The sequence below is a fragment of the Protopterus annectens genome, chromosome 4.part0 (genome assembly GCF_019279795.1).
Source record: "Protopterus annectens isolate FY-2018-M chromosome 4.part0, PAN1.0, whole genome shotgun sequence".
In the NCBI taxonomy this organism is placed as follows: Eukaryota; Metazoa; Chordata; order Ceratodontiformes; family Protopteridae; genus Protopterus; species Protopterus annectens.
The window spans coordinates 578,215,605-578,233,361 of record NC_056733.1 but is presented as its reverse complement, the minus strand read 5'-3'; the positions used below and the strand labels follow the sequence as shown (position 1 = coordinate 578,233,361).

General features: G+C 40.3%; 1 protein-coding gene across 2 annotated transcripts in view; it reads left to right on the top strand.

Annotated features, from left to right (window-relative positions):
• MVK (mevalonate kinase) overlaps positions 1-17,757 on the top strand; it is a 492,094-nt gene that overhangs the window by 416,495 nt on the left and 57,842 nt on the right. For both annotated transcript variants that reach the window (XM_044068507.1, XM_044068506.1), the window contains exon 10: positions 7,641-7,794. In XM_044068507.1, the coding sequence (XP_043924442.1) occupies positions 7,641-7,794 (154 nt within the window). The remainder of the gene's footprint in view (positions 1-7,640; positions 7,795-17,757) is intronic.

The following is a 17,757-nucleotide window of genomic DNA, read 5'->3' as shown; positions in this document are numbered from 1 at the left end:
TCACAAAATGCCTGGCACCAGTAATTGCATTTTGCAGACAAAAGGAATTCAAATATATCCCTACCTGGACGACTGCCTTATTCAAGCAGAGAGCAAGGACATTCTACTAAAGCATCTGGCGTTTGTAAAAAGATTACTAATTTGCCTAGGGTACACAGTAAACGAAAAGAAATCAAAACTAGTGCCCTCTCAAGAGATAATATTCCTGGGTGCAAGCATAAATACAGCTGCCCAGATGGCTTATCTCACGCCAGACAAACAAAGGCAACTGACTCATTACTTCCAAATGATGGCAACAAAGACCCAACTACCTGCAAGAAAAATTCTGCAGGCTTTGGGCTTCATGGCATCCTGCATTCTGCTAATTCCATATGCAAGACTGCATATGAGGAAGCTACAATGGTATCTAAAAAGTGTTTGGACTCAACATTGCCACAGCCTGGAGACAATAATTACCCTCATTCCCTGCCTGCAATAAGAGTTTTGATGGTGGGCACAGGCCTGTCACCACAACAAGGGACAGCCTTTCACTTTACCCAAAGCCAGGCAGACACTAACAGCAGATGCATCGGATTATGCCTGGGGGGCACACATAGCGGGAAAATGTATTCAGGGCACGTGGCCCGCAGACCAAATGCATCTTCTTATCAATCAAAAAGAGATACTAGCTGTACAGAATAACCTGACAGCCTTCAAGGATCTTCTTCATCCAGGACAACTTTTGCTAAAGACGGACAATATTACAGTCATGTGGTACATAAACAAGCAAGGGGGCACACTTTCCTACCCCCTCTGCAGGCAAGCCATGACTTTGTGGAACACAGCATTGACCTATCAAGTACATCTACAGGCACAATTCCTGCCAGGAAAGAAAAATACTCTGGCAGACGAACTAAGCAGAAACCTCATGGACCCTCACGAGTGGAAACTAAATCCACATGTCTTCAGCATGATAACAAGGAAATGGGGATGCCTAGACATAGATCTATTTGCCTCCCCTCACAACTGCCAACTACAAAGATTCTGCAAAAGGACCTATCACACTAAAGCATGGAAGGTGCATGCTGTATCATTCAGCTGGAAAGCCCTGACAGTTTATGCCTTTCCTCCATTGCCTCTCCTCCCCAAGGTACTCCTAAAGGTCAGACAAGAGAAGCCAAAAATGATTCTGATTGCCCCAGACTGGCCACGCCAGCACTGGTACCCAATCCTAAAGAACTTATCTCAAGGCCCAGCCTGGACTTTACCTCAAATTCCTCATCTTCTGACCCAACAAAACAATCAGATCCTGCACAGCCAACTCAGAACTTTAAATCTGGCTGCATGGCGAATAATATAACCACTCAGAATACTCCTCTCTCTAAAGCAGTTATGGAAGTTATTTTGGAAGCCAGGAGGCCCAGCACCAGAAAATCTTATGCAGAAAAATGGAAGAGATTATGTGCTTGGAACCAGGTACAAGGACTTGAACCACTTGTTCCAAATATTCCTCAGATTTTACAATACCTGACTGAGATGTTGGACAAAGGCCTATCCTTCTCATCAATTAAGATCCATGCCTCTGCCATTTCAGCTCATGACAATACAGAACCTCCTATTTTTTCACATCCACTGCTAAGACAGTACCTCAGAGGGGACCAAAAACATAAGACCCCCAAGGAGAGCACCAGTACCTACATGGGACCTCAACTTTGTCTTGGAAAAGCTCACACTGCCTCTTTTTGAGCCAGCCAATACAGCTGAGATAAAATTCTTATCATGGAAAACTGCTCTGCTCCTAGCAATAACTTCAGCAAGAAGAGTCTCAGAGTTACAGGCATTAATGGCAGTGGAACCTTTTATCATTTTCCATCCGGACAGGGTTTCTCTAAGGACAGACCCAACATTTATGCCAAAGGTAGTATCCAGTGTGGCTCTTAACCAAACCATTCATTTGCCAACTTTTTATCCAAATCCCCAGAATAAAGGGGAGAGACTTCTGCACTCTTTGGACATACACAGACAGCTACGCTTCTACCTGGACAAAACTAAAGCTTTCAGAAAGACTGAGCAACTTTTTGTGGCATATGCTGCAGGATCACAAGGAAAGGCTATTTCAAAGCAGACTATTTCAAAATGGATAGGCCACTGCATTTGTTTCTGCTATGCACAGCATGGCAAATCAGTGCCTAAGGTCATTAGGCCACATTCCACCAGAGCAGCAGCCACTTCAGCAGCCTTCCTTAGGGGAGTACCAACCAAGGACATTTTAGAGGCTGCAACTTGGAGTTCAGTGCACACCTTTACCAAGCACTACCACTTACCTCTTTACTCTAAATCCAGAGCAAGCTTTGCCACTGCAGTCCTGCAGGGCCTAATAGCCACTCCTAATCCTATTTAGACCCAGCCGCCCAACCTCTGCTTTGGGATTCAACCCAAGTGTAATGACTGCAACAGTGAAACACGATGAACATAGTACAGTTGTGTACCTACCATAAATGTAGATGTTCGAGTGTATTCACTGTTGCAGTCCAGGTTACCCACCCACCATCCCCCTTTCTTTTCTGGGACTTATCTGTACTTCTCTATTCTATACAACCTATGTGGTGTATGTGCTTGTAGATGAAGGTAATGTTATTTTAGTGCATGCTTTTTATAAGCAATGTTTTTAGCCTACCCTTTTGGGGGCACCTGACATCTGGGGCAAGAAAAACTGAAGAAAATGGTGTCGGCTGCATCTTATATACCCCTGGCGCACTGACGTCAGGGAAGAGGCGACAGCAACCAACGCCGGACCAGGACTTTGGAATTCAGGCCGACTGCAAGTAGCCTGACAGCAGGATAACCCAAGTGTAATGACTGCAACAGTGAATACACTCGAACATCTACATTTATGGTAGGTACACAACTGTACTTTACTATCTACATGAGTCCTTAAATCCTTAACTATTGTGTCTTCTTTTAGGGATTTTTTATGAATGAGTTAGTCTCCCTGGTTGGCCAGTTTTCCAAAAGGTGCTATTATACATTTCTTGGCATTGAGTTTTAAACCATGGCTTTGGCACCAGTCATTTGTCTTGTTAGACCTTCCTGCAAGATGTCTTGGGGTGGTTTCTGTGATTGCTCCTAGCTTGCAATCATTTGCAAACATGGTAAACCCGCAGCCCTTGACATTGGCCTTGACTTCCAAAAAAAATAGATGCCAAAGCATAGCAAACCCAGCACAGAGCCCTGGGGTCCTCTTTGTGGAGGTGGTCTCTCCAATCTTAACTTACTAATTCCTGTCTGTGAGCCAGCTTGCTATCCAGCGAGTCCCATAGGGGTTTATGCCTAGTGCTGTGAGTTATGTACAATACCTGAGTGGGATATTGTATCAAATGCCTTTGCTAGTCAAGGTAGGCAGTATGCACCATTTTGCCCTCATCCATTGCCTTAGTGACCTCCTCAAAGAAGTCCACCAGATTCAGTAGACATGACCTTCCTTTGGCAAAACCAAAGTGGAGTGGGTCGAGTGTCTGAAGGTTTCCTGTGTTATTGTTAATCATTCCATGCCTTTACATATGACACTAGATAGATTAATGGGTCTCTAGTTCCCGGATCTGTTGATGGTCCATCCTTGTGCAAAGGGATGAAATTTACAGTCCTCCATTCAAATAGCACGAAGCCTGTGCGGAGGCTATTGTTGAATAGTGACTCGTATTTCAGGCTCTTTAGAAGGCATCATGGGATATTATTGGGGCCCAATGAAGCTGCATTCTTGATCTTAGAGAGCTCATCTAAGACCTGCTCCCTACTGATAGTTGGAGGCATTTTGTTAGGTGTTTTTTCCTGGGGGTGATGGGGGTAAATTAAAGGAGCTAACTTTGTCAGCCTGAAGATTTGCTGTATATCCAGTTCCATGAATGTGGCTATATTTAACAACAGTTTGGCACACTGTCGTATTCTGCTTTTGATTTTTCTGACATAGATAAAAAAGACCTTATGGTTGTCCTTGGCCTGGGACACTATCTTTACCTCAAGATTTGCTTTGTTGGACTTCATTAGTCCTGTTAGTTGTTTTTTTTTTCAGTTTGATTTGAACACCTTTCTCTCTAACACCCAACATGGCTTTCGCACTCACTAGTACCACCCAACATGGCTTTCATCCTCACCTTAGTACCACCCAACATGGCTTTCACCCTCGCCTTAGTACAACCCAACATGGCTTTCACTCTCACCATAGTACCACAACAGCTCTCTTACACTTTACCATTACCATAAACTCCCATAGAAACAATAGCAATGAAGTATCTACTTTATTCCTTGATCTGCCCAAGGCATTAAATCCTGTATCCTATCAAAAGCTGCTTAAAAGCTTGCTTCACTTGGTCTAGCTTACCCTTCCCTTTCCTTTTTGACAGACAGCAAACTGTTAGATAGAAACAAACTCTCCTCCTTTCAACTTGTTTCAGTTGGTGTTCCACAGGGGTTTATACTGGACCCCTTTCTTTTCAACATGTTTATAAATAAACTCCACACAGCCTTACACCAAGCACACATAATCCAATATACTGGCAATTTAACACTTGTATGTTCAGCACCATTGCTAACAGAACTATGAGACAGCAGCACCCAAAACACATTCTGTGCAGTGGTATCTTGGTTAAAACAATCCAACCTACTTCTAAATCCAAATAAAAGAAAAATCATTCTTTTCATCCACAAAAAATGACCAAATGTAATAACGCCTTTAAAATAACATCCTCTATTAACACAGTAATCGACACAGTAATCCATTCAAATCTATTTGGTATCACAGTTGATCAAAACATCAACTTTGACCAACATATCTTACAAACAATAAAAAAAAATATCAAAAACTGGGCGTCCTGTACAGGGCATAACAATACCTTATTGATTCAACAAGAAAAACATTAGCCAAAAAACACCACCAAAAACTGTGCTTCCTGTACAGGGCAAAACAATAACTTACTGATTCAACAAGAAAACCATTAACATTAGCCTGCTTACTCCCAACACTGCTCTAAGCTTCCCCTATCCTAACTAACTTAAACCCCACATAGCTATCCAAACTGACTTCGTGCTACAACAAAATAGCAACATTTTCAAGAAATCATACCTATAGAACTCACCACTGTCATGTTTTAAAAGAACTAGAAAGGCTCAAGCTTCCTAACTATTTAGTATATAATACTAACAGTTTACAATCTCATACATACTCCAGAAAAGTGACCATCGCTAGTAGGCACTCTGCAGCTTTACTGTCCAAATAAGAATCTCCAGTCCAGAGATAACTTCTTATTCAGAATAACTAGATCACTTCACTCAGCAGGAGACTCACTTAAGTCACACTACATCTCAGAATTCTGCAATGACATGCCAAAATAACTCAGATTAGTTGACAAGTACACCAATTTTAAAAAGCTCCTTAAATATCATGTATATCAGTCATGGCTGTGTACATGTCTACCTCCTGGCTAGAACCAACCATCCACTTAATCCACCTCTCAGTCCCTCTCACTCTGCCTTTCCTACTACTTGTACTTGCTCCTCTTTTAATTACTAATTTATAACTACTGTCAATCAACAATCCAATCCAACTGACTTGGCCTTTCATACCAAGACTTCTTAACTAATTAGCTTTACCACGCCTTTCCACCCTTAAACCTTACTCATTTCCACACTACTTTATTTACCCTCTCTAATCTTCATCTACACCTACTAAACATCCTCTTACCACCTTTGATGTACTAAAACTCTAAAATTTTCCATGAATTATAATCAATTGTATATAAAAAATCATGTACAGTATTAAGTATTTTCAACTTTAAAAATAAGTTTCTGTACACCTCATGTAAGTTTGTATTAATTTCTATTTGTAACTGAAGCCTGTGTACATTTTAAAAGTTTTATTTGTGAGGTTTACTCATCAGGCCTCCATTGGAAAAGGGCACTGACTTTCCTGGTCAACAAAGCTAGCTACCTAGCTAGATAAGTATTGCTTAAAGAAGAGCATGTGTTTGTATGAAATCCAGAATATTTTATAGTCTGGCCCTTAATATTCACCTCCTCTTTGCAGTGGATATTAGCCTTATTGAAAGGGTTAATTTAGTTGCATTTTACCATGTTATAGCAGTGTATTTTGGAAAATATATATTTTTTGTGTAAGAACATCCAGTACTTACGTATTATCGCAACCAGATTTTCGCGGTTGCGAATTTAGTCCCATGTCTGAGACAGCAGGTCTATTAAGCTGGAAAAGGGAGTGTAAGTAAGTAAGTTAAATTGTGGCACACATGGTTTTGAGGCAGGGAGAGGACTAACTGCCAAATTTTGGAGTCCTGACTGGCATGTCTCACTTTGCCAGTGAACTAGATACTGCTGCATGCAGTGCATGGTAGATCCTGCCTTCTGATTACAAGCGCAATATAGGCTAAGTTAATCGGGAATATACCATCCTTATGTTCATCGCCAGCACTCAGATTTTATTTTCGTCATCTGAAAGATTTTGACCGGCTATCTCTATATTTTTGTCCCCCGTAGCAAACGTGCAGGTTGTAAGATTTTACTTTTCCTGAAACAGTCTTTCGCGCTTCTGCATTTTCACATGAAAATTTCACACTCCCTCCTTTCTGTGATGTGTGTGTTTAATAATAACTGAATCACGTCTGTAGGTGTTACCTTTCTCCCCCTTTTTGAATGGTGTGTGAACTGTCAGTTGCTTTTTACCCCTTTTGGGCTGCTAGTTCTGGGGAAGGGAATATATGCTGCAGACGCGGCTCTGCTCTGTTGCGTGCACACATAACAGGACTTGGAAAAGCACTAAGACTGACATGATGTCGGGAAACGGCATAGGTTCAAACAAGCAGTCATTTTTGTAGTACTACACTACTCCTACCTCAACAGAGTGTTTTTTTTTTTACAGATAACATTCCCTGTGTGATTCTGCATACATTTCTGGTTACAGTCACACACCGGGAAGCAAGCCGTATTATCGCAAAAATCTGGTTGTGATAATACGTAAGTACCGAACATCCATATTATAGGCATTGTTTTTCTTATTACATCCCATGGTAAGTGTTGTCAGTTCATATTTCGCCAGTAACTGATGTTTTTTTTTTTTTTTTATGTTTGCTTTTTTGGAGGAGGAGGGGAGAGTGGAATTAAGAATCACAAATTGTGGATGTCTAATTTCCCAGAATGCTGCTTTAATTGATTTCTCCCAGTCTTTCTCCATATACTTCATATTGTATTCATTCACATAATCTGATCTTAACAAGATTCATGTTAAAGCATTTGTTAGTACAATTAGTGGTTCATTTTTTTGTTACTAATATTTTGACTAATACTGTGTTTGTAATCTATTACTTCCATTACTAATGATGCACTACTGAATTTGACCTTTGTTGGGGTCTGATGTTGTAGCCCAAAGAAAAATGAAGTTGGGTACAATGCCTTCAGACTGTAATTAAGCTGTTACTTTGAAGTTAATTTCTATGAAATTGTGTTCTTATATTTTTCTCATTTAAATGATTTATTTTATTTTAGTACTGAATAAAGGCATTTGGAATACATATTTTACAATTTTTAACCAAGAAATGAGAAGTATGGACCTTGTTAAAATGAATGATTAATTTTTCAATATGTGATATTGATCGTAGGAACTATTCGATATAAACCAGCAGCACCTAAATGTGTTAGGCGTAGGTCATCCTTCTTTGGATAGGTTGTGCCAAGTGACTTTGTCACATGGACTGCACAGTAAGCTGACTGGGGCAGGAGGTGGCGGCTGTGGAATCACATTACTAAGGCCAGGTAAAGTACTTAACTCTTGTTAATTCTCTTATGAAATCCACTGTCTTACCCACATTAATACTTGCAAAATAATGACAAACCAAAACTTTTCAAATAAGCTTAACATGTTTTATGTTTTAGTATACTTGCTTGGTCATAAAAGAAGAATCATTTTGACAAAAAAAAAAATCAGACCATTGTTTTGCAAACTTTCTTGCACTTCTTTCAAAGTCTAGAAGATCTGGGGGCATCACACATTTATTTCCATCAGTCAGGATGGCAGAACATTTATTATGTATCAATTTAAAGCTTCAGACTTGCGTGGTTATTGTAATCATTATACAAAGGAAATCATTTAAAAGTAAGTGTTTACCTCATTTGTTGGAAACCTTTAGTACCATGATGGATGTCACGGGATAGGTGGGTACAGTGTTGAAGCTGCAGAGGGACTGGGAGACCAGGTTTAGAGGGGTCTGCAGTGTTGGGAGGGGATTGAGGAGTGTGGAGTTGGGGACGTGCATTTGGGGGGTTTAGATAAAGGGGAGGACAGCTTAAAAGCACTCATGGTGGGAAGTGTAGAGGGGTATCGAAAGATAGGCTGAGAACAGACCTTAGAGTTGGTAGGACTTGAGAGGAGGTGCTGGGAGAGTAAGATAGTGTGAGGTGATGGAGAGAGTCTGGGGCAAGGGGCTTCATTGCAGTGAAATGTAATTAAGGAAATGGGGTCTTCTAATTGAGAGAAAGTATAGTAATAAAAACAGTGTATTAATGGGTAAGCATAAATATGTTTTGATGGCAATAAATCAGGGAGATTTCTCTCACTCCACACACACACACACACACACACACACAACATTTTTAATTTTGTATTTCACTTTGAAAAGGTAAAGGGTATTACAGCATCTCAAACCTGCCTGTAGTAAATGCTCCGAATATTTGTTGAGGAAGACCGTCACTAGAAAGAGAAAAAAAATCCAGATTCAAAGGCATAAGTGATGAAAAGATCTTACAACTACAGTTGTACATAGTTTTGAAAAAGTCTACTGTATACTGTGTTCCTTTGCTTAGATAGATCATAGATCTTTGCATAGCATGTTTCTCAGACTTATGCTACATATTAAAAGCAAGACTAAAACTCATAGGAAAAAAAATGCTAAAAATAAGGATTACGTGTATACAAAGTTCAGGGTCTATTTAGGTTTTGCATGCCTTATTTTCTCACTTCTTGTTTCTTTTTCCCACAAAGTGCAGCCAGTTGACATTTTAACTTTTCCATATCTTTGACACATTCTTACTTCCTATAATCCATGCCATATTTTGACTTTCCTATGTCAGAACCCATCGAAAATAGCTGTACTCTCTAGAAAACCAGTAGGAATTGGTACATGAGGTTGTAGTTAATTTCTGAAGTTCATAAGTTCTCTGTCTATAATGTTTTACATTAATGTTTTTTTTCTTCCCCATTGTTATGCATTGGAACAAATCCAGCACGTTTTTTCTGAGGTAAAATCATGGTTCCCTTTGAGCATAAGTGAAAGTTAGAACCTTGTTAGCTGAAACGTATGCTTGCTGTTACATACTTTGCAAGTTTATTTATTGTAAATTATGTGATCTTACAACTAGAATCTGTCTTCAGTGGATGAACGTGTAAGTTTATCTTCCACTTTCATTTAGCAGAGCCTTTCTAAAAATTCTTAAAACTTGTGTAGGTTGGGCTACACTTCCCTCTGCCCACATCAGCATCCCTCTGCCTGAGTTAGTGTTTGCACCCTGTACAAAGTCACTGGTTTCTTCTTATTAGAAGATGCCTGATTTTGATAATGAAAAAAAGACATGCAGGTCTCTTAAAGTTACAAAGTTGTGTGAGAGTGTGTGTATGCGTGTGTGCGCATGCGCATGCTCGCATGTGGCAGGATTCTGGACAAGCCATTTACTAGTAGCTTTTACACACATTGCTATTTGAAGCTCAAGGCCTGCTTGGCCATTTGCCAGCTCTGATGAGATGGATCAAGTGAAGGGCTGTGTAAGAACCATTGGCCAGAAAAATGGTCAGAAAATTCAGTCCTCGAAGGGCACTTGGCATGAGGCACAGGGCATAAGGTAGAGGGGTCAGTACCTGGTGCTGCTGAGAATGGCTACTTTATGAGGAGAAACGCTATAAGGAAATGAATTGCTGAGAACATCTGGAGCCAAGTACTGCTAAAAAGGCAATTTTTTTTTTTAGTGTGATGGTGCAAACAGGCACGTCTACTGAGGATTGTGTTGTTTAGCAGTCTAGAGTAAGAAGAAGGTTAGTAGTGTCTCAGTGGTTTATATAAGGCAGTATAAAGAATTCTCTGTCTACTGGGACAGCAGTAATGAAGATTATGGGAGTGCTGAGAAGCAAATTATGGAAGTACTTCTGCCATAAAAAAAGTGAGCTTAGATGTCTTTGTAGGAAGGATACGTTCTAAATGTTTAGATGTCTGTGATAATGGAAAGAAAATTATATATTTTTAGATCATTGGTCTTTAAAATACTGTTAGTGTGAGAGATAGAAGATGGGAACACCTATAATGTGTAAAATATATTTTTGTTGTTTACTGGTTTAGTTGAATCTGACTTCATACAAGGACTTTAGCATGCTAGGCCAATCTGACAGGAACTGCTTCTTAAAATTCTTGCATATTTATACCCATTATTTCAACAGTACCACCCATCCACCATAGCCTCTGCCACCCACTTCTTCTTCTTTTACCTTTGATCTTTCCCAGCATCAGTGTCAAACCTGTTTTTACATTATGCAGCCAAAGTGTTTGAGTTTTAGTTTTTATTAATGTGTATAATTGGAACTTTAAACATTAATGTAGATTATGGAATTACTGCTGCTTGTGAGCTTCTGTGGTAAGGATTGAAAGTCAGGAAGTGCGAGAGATGATCCACATCCCACCAACAGGACTTCTCCTCAGTTCAGGTCTGAGGCCTTCATATCAATTACACACACCACTGCACTTATCAAGAGTTAATATATGAGCTCCCATGTGATCATCCTGTTACTTTTTAAAGATTTCCACCTTTTTTAAATACCTAAGTTTTGTTTGACGAGTTATTCTGTAATTTAATGATTATGTCATTGAAACAGTTTGTTGTTTTACTCCTGTTAAATTCAGTCAGTTGGGGCCTCACTATTTCTCTTTTTGTTCCACTATTCCATTTTATAATTTTTCAGGGTTAATGCTTCATGTTTAAGTTGGACCTAATGGAGGTATATTTTTTGGGGCAGATTGGCGTGAAGGGTTGCACTGTGGTGGTTGTAGGATGAAGAATATACTGGGCTTAATTTCTAATGGGTGATCTTACTCTAGGGAGAAGATGTACATCAAAACTGAGACAATTTTTAGTAAGACTGAATTTAAAAAAGGGAGGGATGCCAAATTGCTAATCTGTCAGTTTTTGCCAACTTCCTTTTTCCACATTTGTAAACATCTTGTAGACTGCTTGCAGTGCATTAAACTTGGTGACTTGTTAGTCTTTACTACTTTTTTTATCATTTTAATTTTATTCTCTAGCTCTGTCTGTGCCCATGTCCATTCTAGCCTCCATCCTATGTTGGTGTATTTATGATCCCAATCTCTGACATCCCAGGATACTAGAGGAGGGAGATGAGAGCTAGGAATTAAAGGCCATTATGAGTTGGGATCAGAAGATTTCTTTGCATGTTTCTAACAACCCTCTTTCTGTGTTAGAAAGTGAGGTGTACTCTTTCACATGCTTGTAGTGCTAGGCTTTTGTGCTTTGCACTTATTAGTGGGCTGCCTGTCTTCTTGAGTCCCCTATTACATGCCCTTTAGCTTTAGGCCTTTCCCCAAATGACAGTCCTGCAGCATGACATTGCCAGCACCCTTCCTCTGGAATGAGTGGCTCATATTGGTCACTTGCTGACATCCCTCCCCAGTTGTCTTGTTAAGCATCTGAGCCACTGTTTGAACTTGGATTGTATGTGAGAACACTCCTGGCCAAGGCCTGTGTATTGTGGAGCCAACTATAGTGTTCATCCTCACTAAACAGTACAAAGTCATCACGGCATAACTTTCAGCTTATGTAATCTTGCTGACACAGAAGCTGCTGTTTTTTCATGTTTTTGTAATGTCATGTCTGCCTTATGGACAGGTTTTAGGGTGGACTGTTCTACTGCAACCTGTCTAGCTAGTGCCTCTGTGTCTGTCCTGCTTAAGAGCTGAGCTAGGTCACTTTATTAGGGCTGGATTCACTGAAAATTTGAAATTTTTTTCATTCCATGCACATGCTGTTTCAAGCACATAGACATCAGTAGTTTTGATACAGTGATGTGATATTTCCTCCCATGTTTTGTTGCTTGCAGAATTCCATATGATACCATGTTTGGTTCACACAGTTTTATATTCATCCTGTTCCTCTGTACTGGTACTATGGAATACTGACTTCACCAGAAATTCTGATGTGCTTTTTGCCTGTAAATAGCTTAGGATAAAAAATATAAAAAATATAAAGCTGCATTTTTTTACAGTTTCATACAGCTTCACAATATTGCTAGCTTGAAGGTGTCCAATTTTATATGTATACAAATTTTCTGTGTGGGTTTCTTTTTTCCTAGAATAAATTTGATTACATTTTCAAAATTAATGCAATTAACAGCAAATATTTGACATTATAGAGTAAGAATGCTTAAGTACAAAAGTATAAATCAAAACCAGAATGTCAATAATTGTTTGAATTGGCATCTGTTTTATGACAACATATGTGTTTTTTTATTCAAAAATTAAATTAAAATAAATAGGCAACAGGTGACAAATATTTTTTAACGATTATATACTACATTATATAAAATTATTGTGCTTCATTCTATAACTTGATGAAGTTTCAGATAGTTCACATACAGTTAGTCTGTCTTTGTTTATTTAATTAACCAAATTCAGTACTTTTCACAGTTTAATGAAAAATAAATCCCTTTCTTTTCTTACTTTATGATTTTTTTTCACCTTGCCTACTAGCCATCAAGACCTGCCCCATCAGATCAATCTCATTCATTCATTCATTCCCCTGTGTAAGGGATGTACCTAGCACTGTTAGGGGAGAGCCTCCTAGGAAAACCATTGTACAAGAATCTAAGAGAGTTGTTTGCGCCCTTGCACAGTAACTTTTCTGTGGCCTTATCCCCGCCCTTGTGTAAGGAGACTAGCTACTTGAGGCATATTGTGTCTTCGTTCAAATGATTGTGTCCTTCTGAGCACACATTAACAAAGGCTACTTCTGGATGGTGCCTTGGTGAGCTAAAGCCTCCCAACACATGTGCCTCAATACCCTCCTCTTTACCTTGTCCCCAGAGATAGGTATGCTTATCCTCTTCTGCTTATGGTGTCAAGCTCCTGAGCCACTTAAAATGCAGTAGCAGTTGCTGCGGTTAATTCCCTGTACCGAGAGCTACACCGCTCAGGTCGTACCTTAAAAACATTTATTTATTTTTTTTTTACTTTAATCCAATGCAGCAAGCAGTTGCTACATTTTGTACCACACACAGTGCACAGCAGTGCTCAGGTTTGTTAAACAATTGTTTTTTTACTTTAAACTGTAGCAAACTGCTTACTGCACAGTAGCAAGCAGTTGCTACAGTTTAGACCATACACAGAGTGTTGCAGCATTCAGGTTTGAACGCAAGTGCAATACCACTTTTTAAAAGCCGGTATTGCATTATAGAACAATTGGGACTGACAAATTGTGCCTCTCAACACTTTGCACCTGAGGCATTTGCCCCTTTCGCTCCACCCTAGCTAAGTTACTGTCTCAGGTAATCACACTTAACTATTTCCCTCTTCTCCTCCCAGATAAATTCCTTTAACTCTTTTAATTGTTATCCACAACTTCTCCTCTGCTCAATAAAAATATGCCTGACCTGTATTTAAACTAAATGGGCTAAAAAAATGTCACTGCTTGTATCTTACTATCTATACCCACAAACAAAAGCATCAAGTTTCTTACTAGCTTTTCTTTAATCTTTTTCCACATATCCTTAGCTACCATAAAAGAAGTCCTTTTAATGCATACTTCTAAGTACTTATTATTGTGTCCTCATAAATTTGGGTATTGCTGAACCAATTAATGTGTGGGTACATGATTTATGGCTATAGCCTTTTTTATCTTCATTAATTTTATATCTTGAAAAGACCTGAAACTGAATCAAAATGTTCCACAACACCAAGATGACATTTTCTGCAAATAAAGACAGCTTTTTTGATTATCATACTAATTATATCCTTCAATTTTGAGTCCCTTATTTTCTTTGCAATGCCTCTAAATATAAAACAAAAAAAAAGGTGAAAGAGGACACCCCTGCTTGGTTCCTTGGTTTAAACTCAACTTGTCAGAGAAGAACCCTTCCACTGTAATTCTTGCCCCAGATCCTTCATATATCCTCCTAATTAACCTTATTATTGTAGCAAGGAATGCAAATGCTTCCATTGTCCTACTCATAAAATTCTAGCTTAATCAGTTGAATGCTTTCTCTTCATCAAGAGCCACAAAAAACAGCTGTATTTTCCTACATTATTCCCGCTGAATCATAATTGTTTTATTAATGTCTTCGAATATTTGCCTCTCCCTCCAAAAGGTAATACATTGATCCATACCTAATAGTTTTGACAACACCTTTGTCATTCTTGTTTGTTTAGTTAACATTTGTTTACCGGAAAAGTCCGACTTAGAACAAACCAGTTTTCAGCGGAGGCCCGGAGAGAAATGTTCCAGATGCATATCTTTGTAACTTGGGAGGAAGCCGTAGCACCCAGAGGAAACCCACACAAATGCAGGGAGGACATGCAGACTCCACTCAGAAGGTACCCCAGCCAAGAATCGAACCGGAGAACCTCTTGCTGTGAGGCAACGTTAACCGCTGCACCAATGCACTATCCAAATAACTTTATAACAAATAACATTATAACGAGTATAGACATAAACATTTTATAACTATGATTTAAAATTGAAATGGGGTTTATGAAGCTAGGTCTAATGGGTCTTTACCCTCTTTGGGTAATACAGCCAAAACAATATTCTTCCAAGATGCTGGTGTTTCTTCTCCTATTAAAATACTGTTAAACAAAATCTTCCAAATATTTATCACTTTCTTTCCTTCCTCTGTCAAAACTTCCACAGGAATACCATCTGCTCATGGAGACTTCACTGCTGATTGATTATACATCACCATTTTTATCTCATCTCCTACTATCTTAACTATTATAGGTTCATAGGTTCATAGGTTCATACTAGGCTATCTGCCCGAGGGCATTTACAAGCCTAGCCCATCGTTTTGTGGCTTACGCCACCCCTTTAGTATGGGGAACTATACCCATTATTTTGCTGTGCCTCTGTCGAGCAGTGACACTGAGGTAATCCCTGGGGTATATCTGCGATCTCCCATCCATTGGTCAAGATTTCTCTTGAACAAGGCCAGCGAGGTGCTCTGCCTCACATATACCGGGATTTTGTTCCACAGCATAGGGAGTCTTTGGGTGATGAATCTATCCCTCCAGCACGCCTATTAATAGCCGTGTCGAGGTTTAAGTCTCCGTCCTTGTGGTTCTGATGGATCTAGATTTTTGAGGTGAAGCATATTCATCAAATCTGGGTTTGACATGGCCTTGTATGTTAGGCAAAGGTCACCTCTGAGCATAAGTGGCGACTGAATAGAGCTGGAGTTCTTTCAGTCGGGCAGCATAGGACAGATTTTGAGACCCTTTATCCTTTTGGTGAGGAACTTTGTGGCCTCTCCAGCTGCTGCAAGTGTCGGGTCAGATACATTCCGAATGGGGCATTGTACTCAATCATTGGTCTGATGAGTGATGAGTAGAGGGAGACAATGACCTCCCTTGATCTAGATGAGAATCCCTTCATGATAAGGTGGGCAATGTAGAAGGTCTTCCTAACTACTTTAGCTACATGGGTGTCGAATGACAGACTACTATCAACCTGGGTCCCCAGGTCCCTGATAACTTCTTCTGTGCTCAGTGGATTGCCACCTATTTGGTAGCTAGGGGTAACCTTGTTTTTCCCGAAGGGTATGACTATGCATTTTTTGGCATTTAACTTTAGGCCATGGCTCTGGCACCAGTTATCTGTTTCTGTGAGACCCTTCTGAAGGATATCTGTGTCAGATGTGTTTTCTACTATGGCCAGTTTGCAGTCATCTGCAAACTTTGTCAGCCATAACCCTCCTGTGTTTGCTTGTACTTCGGAGAAGTAGATGCCAAACAAGAGTGGGCCCAGGACTGAGCCCTGTGGGACACCACTTGTGACAGGCTTTGAGTCTGACATGGCACCAGCAACTCTGACCCTGTGGGTTCTGTCACTCAGCCAGTTTGCAACCCATCTTGTGATGTATGGGTTAATATTTAAGCTGATGAGTTTTTCAATGATACCCGAGTGGGGTATTGTATCGAAGGCCTTCGCCAGATCGAGGTAGGCTGTATGGACTGCCTTTCCCTCATCAATGGCTTTGGTGACTGTTTCGAAAAAGTCAACCAAGTTTAAAAGGCATGATCTGCCTTTGACAAAGCCAAACTGGGTTGGATCCAAAGTCTGCAAATTCCCTATGTCTTTATTTATGAGGTCCATTATGATCCTCTCCATGGCTTTGCAGATAAGGCTTGTCAAGCTAATGGGCCGGTAATTTCCAGGGTCGGTGGAGGCACCGCCTTTGTGAAGTGGGACCACAGTTGCAGTGCGCCACTCCATGGGTACGTATCCAGAGGTAAGACTTTGATTAAACAGCTGTCCTAGCTGTGGGTTTAATTCCTCATTGAGTTCATGGAGCACACAGCCGGGGACACCATCAGGTCCCATGGATGCTGTGTTTTTTGCTTTGGAGAGAACAGTTCTCACTTGGGCGTTGGAGATGTTTGGGGGGCTGCAATCATTTGGTATAGATATCTTTCCTTTTGGGGGGGAGGGGGGGGGGAGTTTGCACTGAACCTGTCAGCCAGTATGTTGGCAATGTCCGTAGGATCAGTAATCTTCACATCATTTTGAACTAGTTCTGAGCATATCTGGGAGTTTCCTCCCAGGTTTCTAACATAGCTAAAGAAGGCCTTATGATTGTGTTCTGAGTCTTTAGCTATTTTTCTCCCAAAATTTGCTTTGGATGATTTTATGAGAGCTCTTAGTTTTTTACTTATAGTGATCAAGGGTGTCTTACCTTTTAAGGATTTTGCTCTATCTTGTAGTAGCTTCCTCCTTTTGTTGTAGAGTTTGTTTATGGCTGGGGTCCACCAGACTGGACGCTTGCCTTTGGTACAAAGAGTCTTTGTTTTGCTTGGGATTGCCTTATCCATGCAGTCCTGCAGGTGCTGGTAGAAGGCATTTGTAAGTGATTCAGCGGCATGTGTACTGTTTTCTGCCGGCTCGGGGGCCTTAAAGGAGACCACACTAGTCTTTAGAAGTGTGAAGTCGGCTAGAAGTTCTATACTGTGGTCTTTTTTATTTCAGGTGGGGGTGGGATGAGGACCTCCAGCGAGATTAGTTTGTGATCTGATCTCACCAGTGAGGGGTATACTTCGGTGTTGAACATTGTGCTCCCATGTTCGTGATGATGAGGTCAAGTATGTTATCTCCTCTTGTGGGGATGGAAACTAGTTGTTCCATGGCATTTGAGTTTATGAATTCCAGGAACTTTTGGGCTAGGGTGTTTGGGCTTGAGTAGTGTTCCCAGTCTATATTAGGGTAATTGAAGTCACCTAGTATGATGGTGTTTGGTGATACATTTATCCTCTAGTGTTTTCAGGAAGGCCATGTGAGGTTCCTGAGTTTGTGAGGGTGGCCTGTAACATGCTACAATTTGCAGAGCAGTCTTGCCTATGGTTAATTGCACCTGGATGGTCACCGATGCATCGTGGCGTTGTAACCAGTCTTGAGGTGTGGGTGTCCTTGATGAATATGGATACCCTCCTTTCTTGGTATTGTCCGGATTTTGGGGCGGAG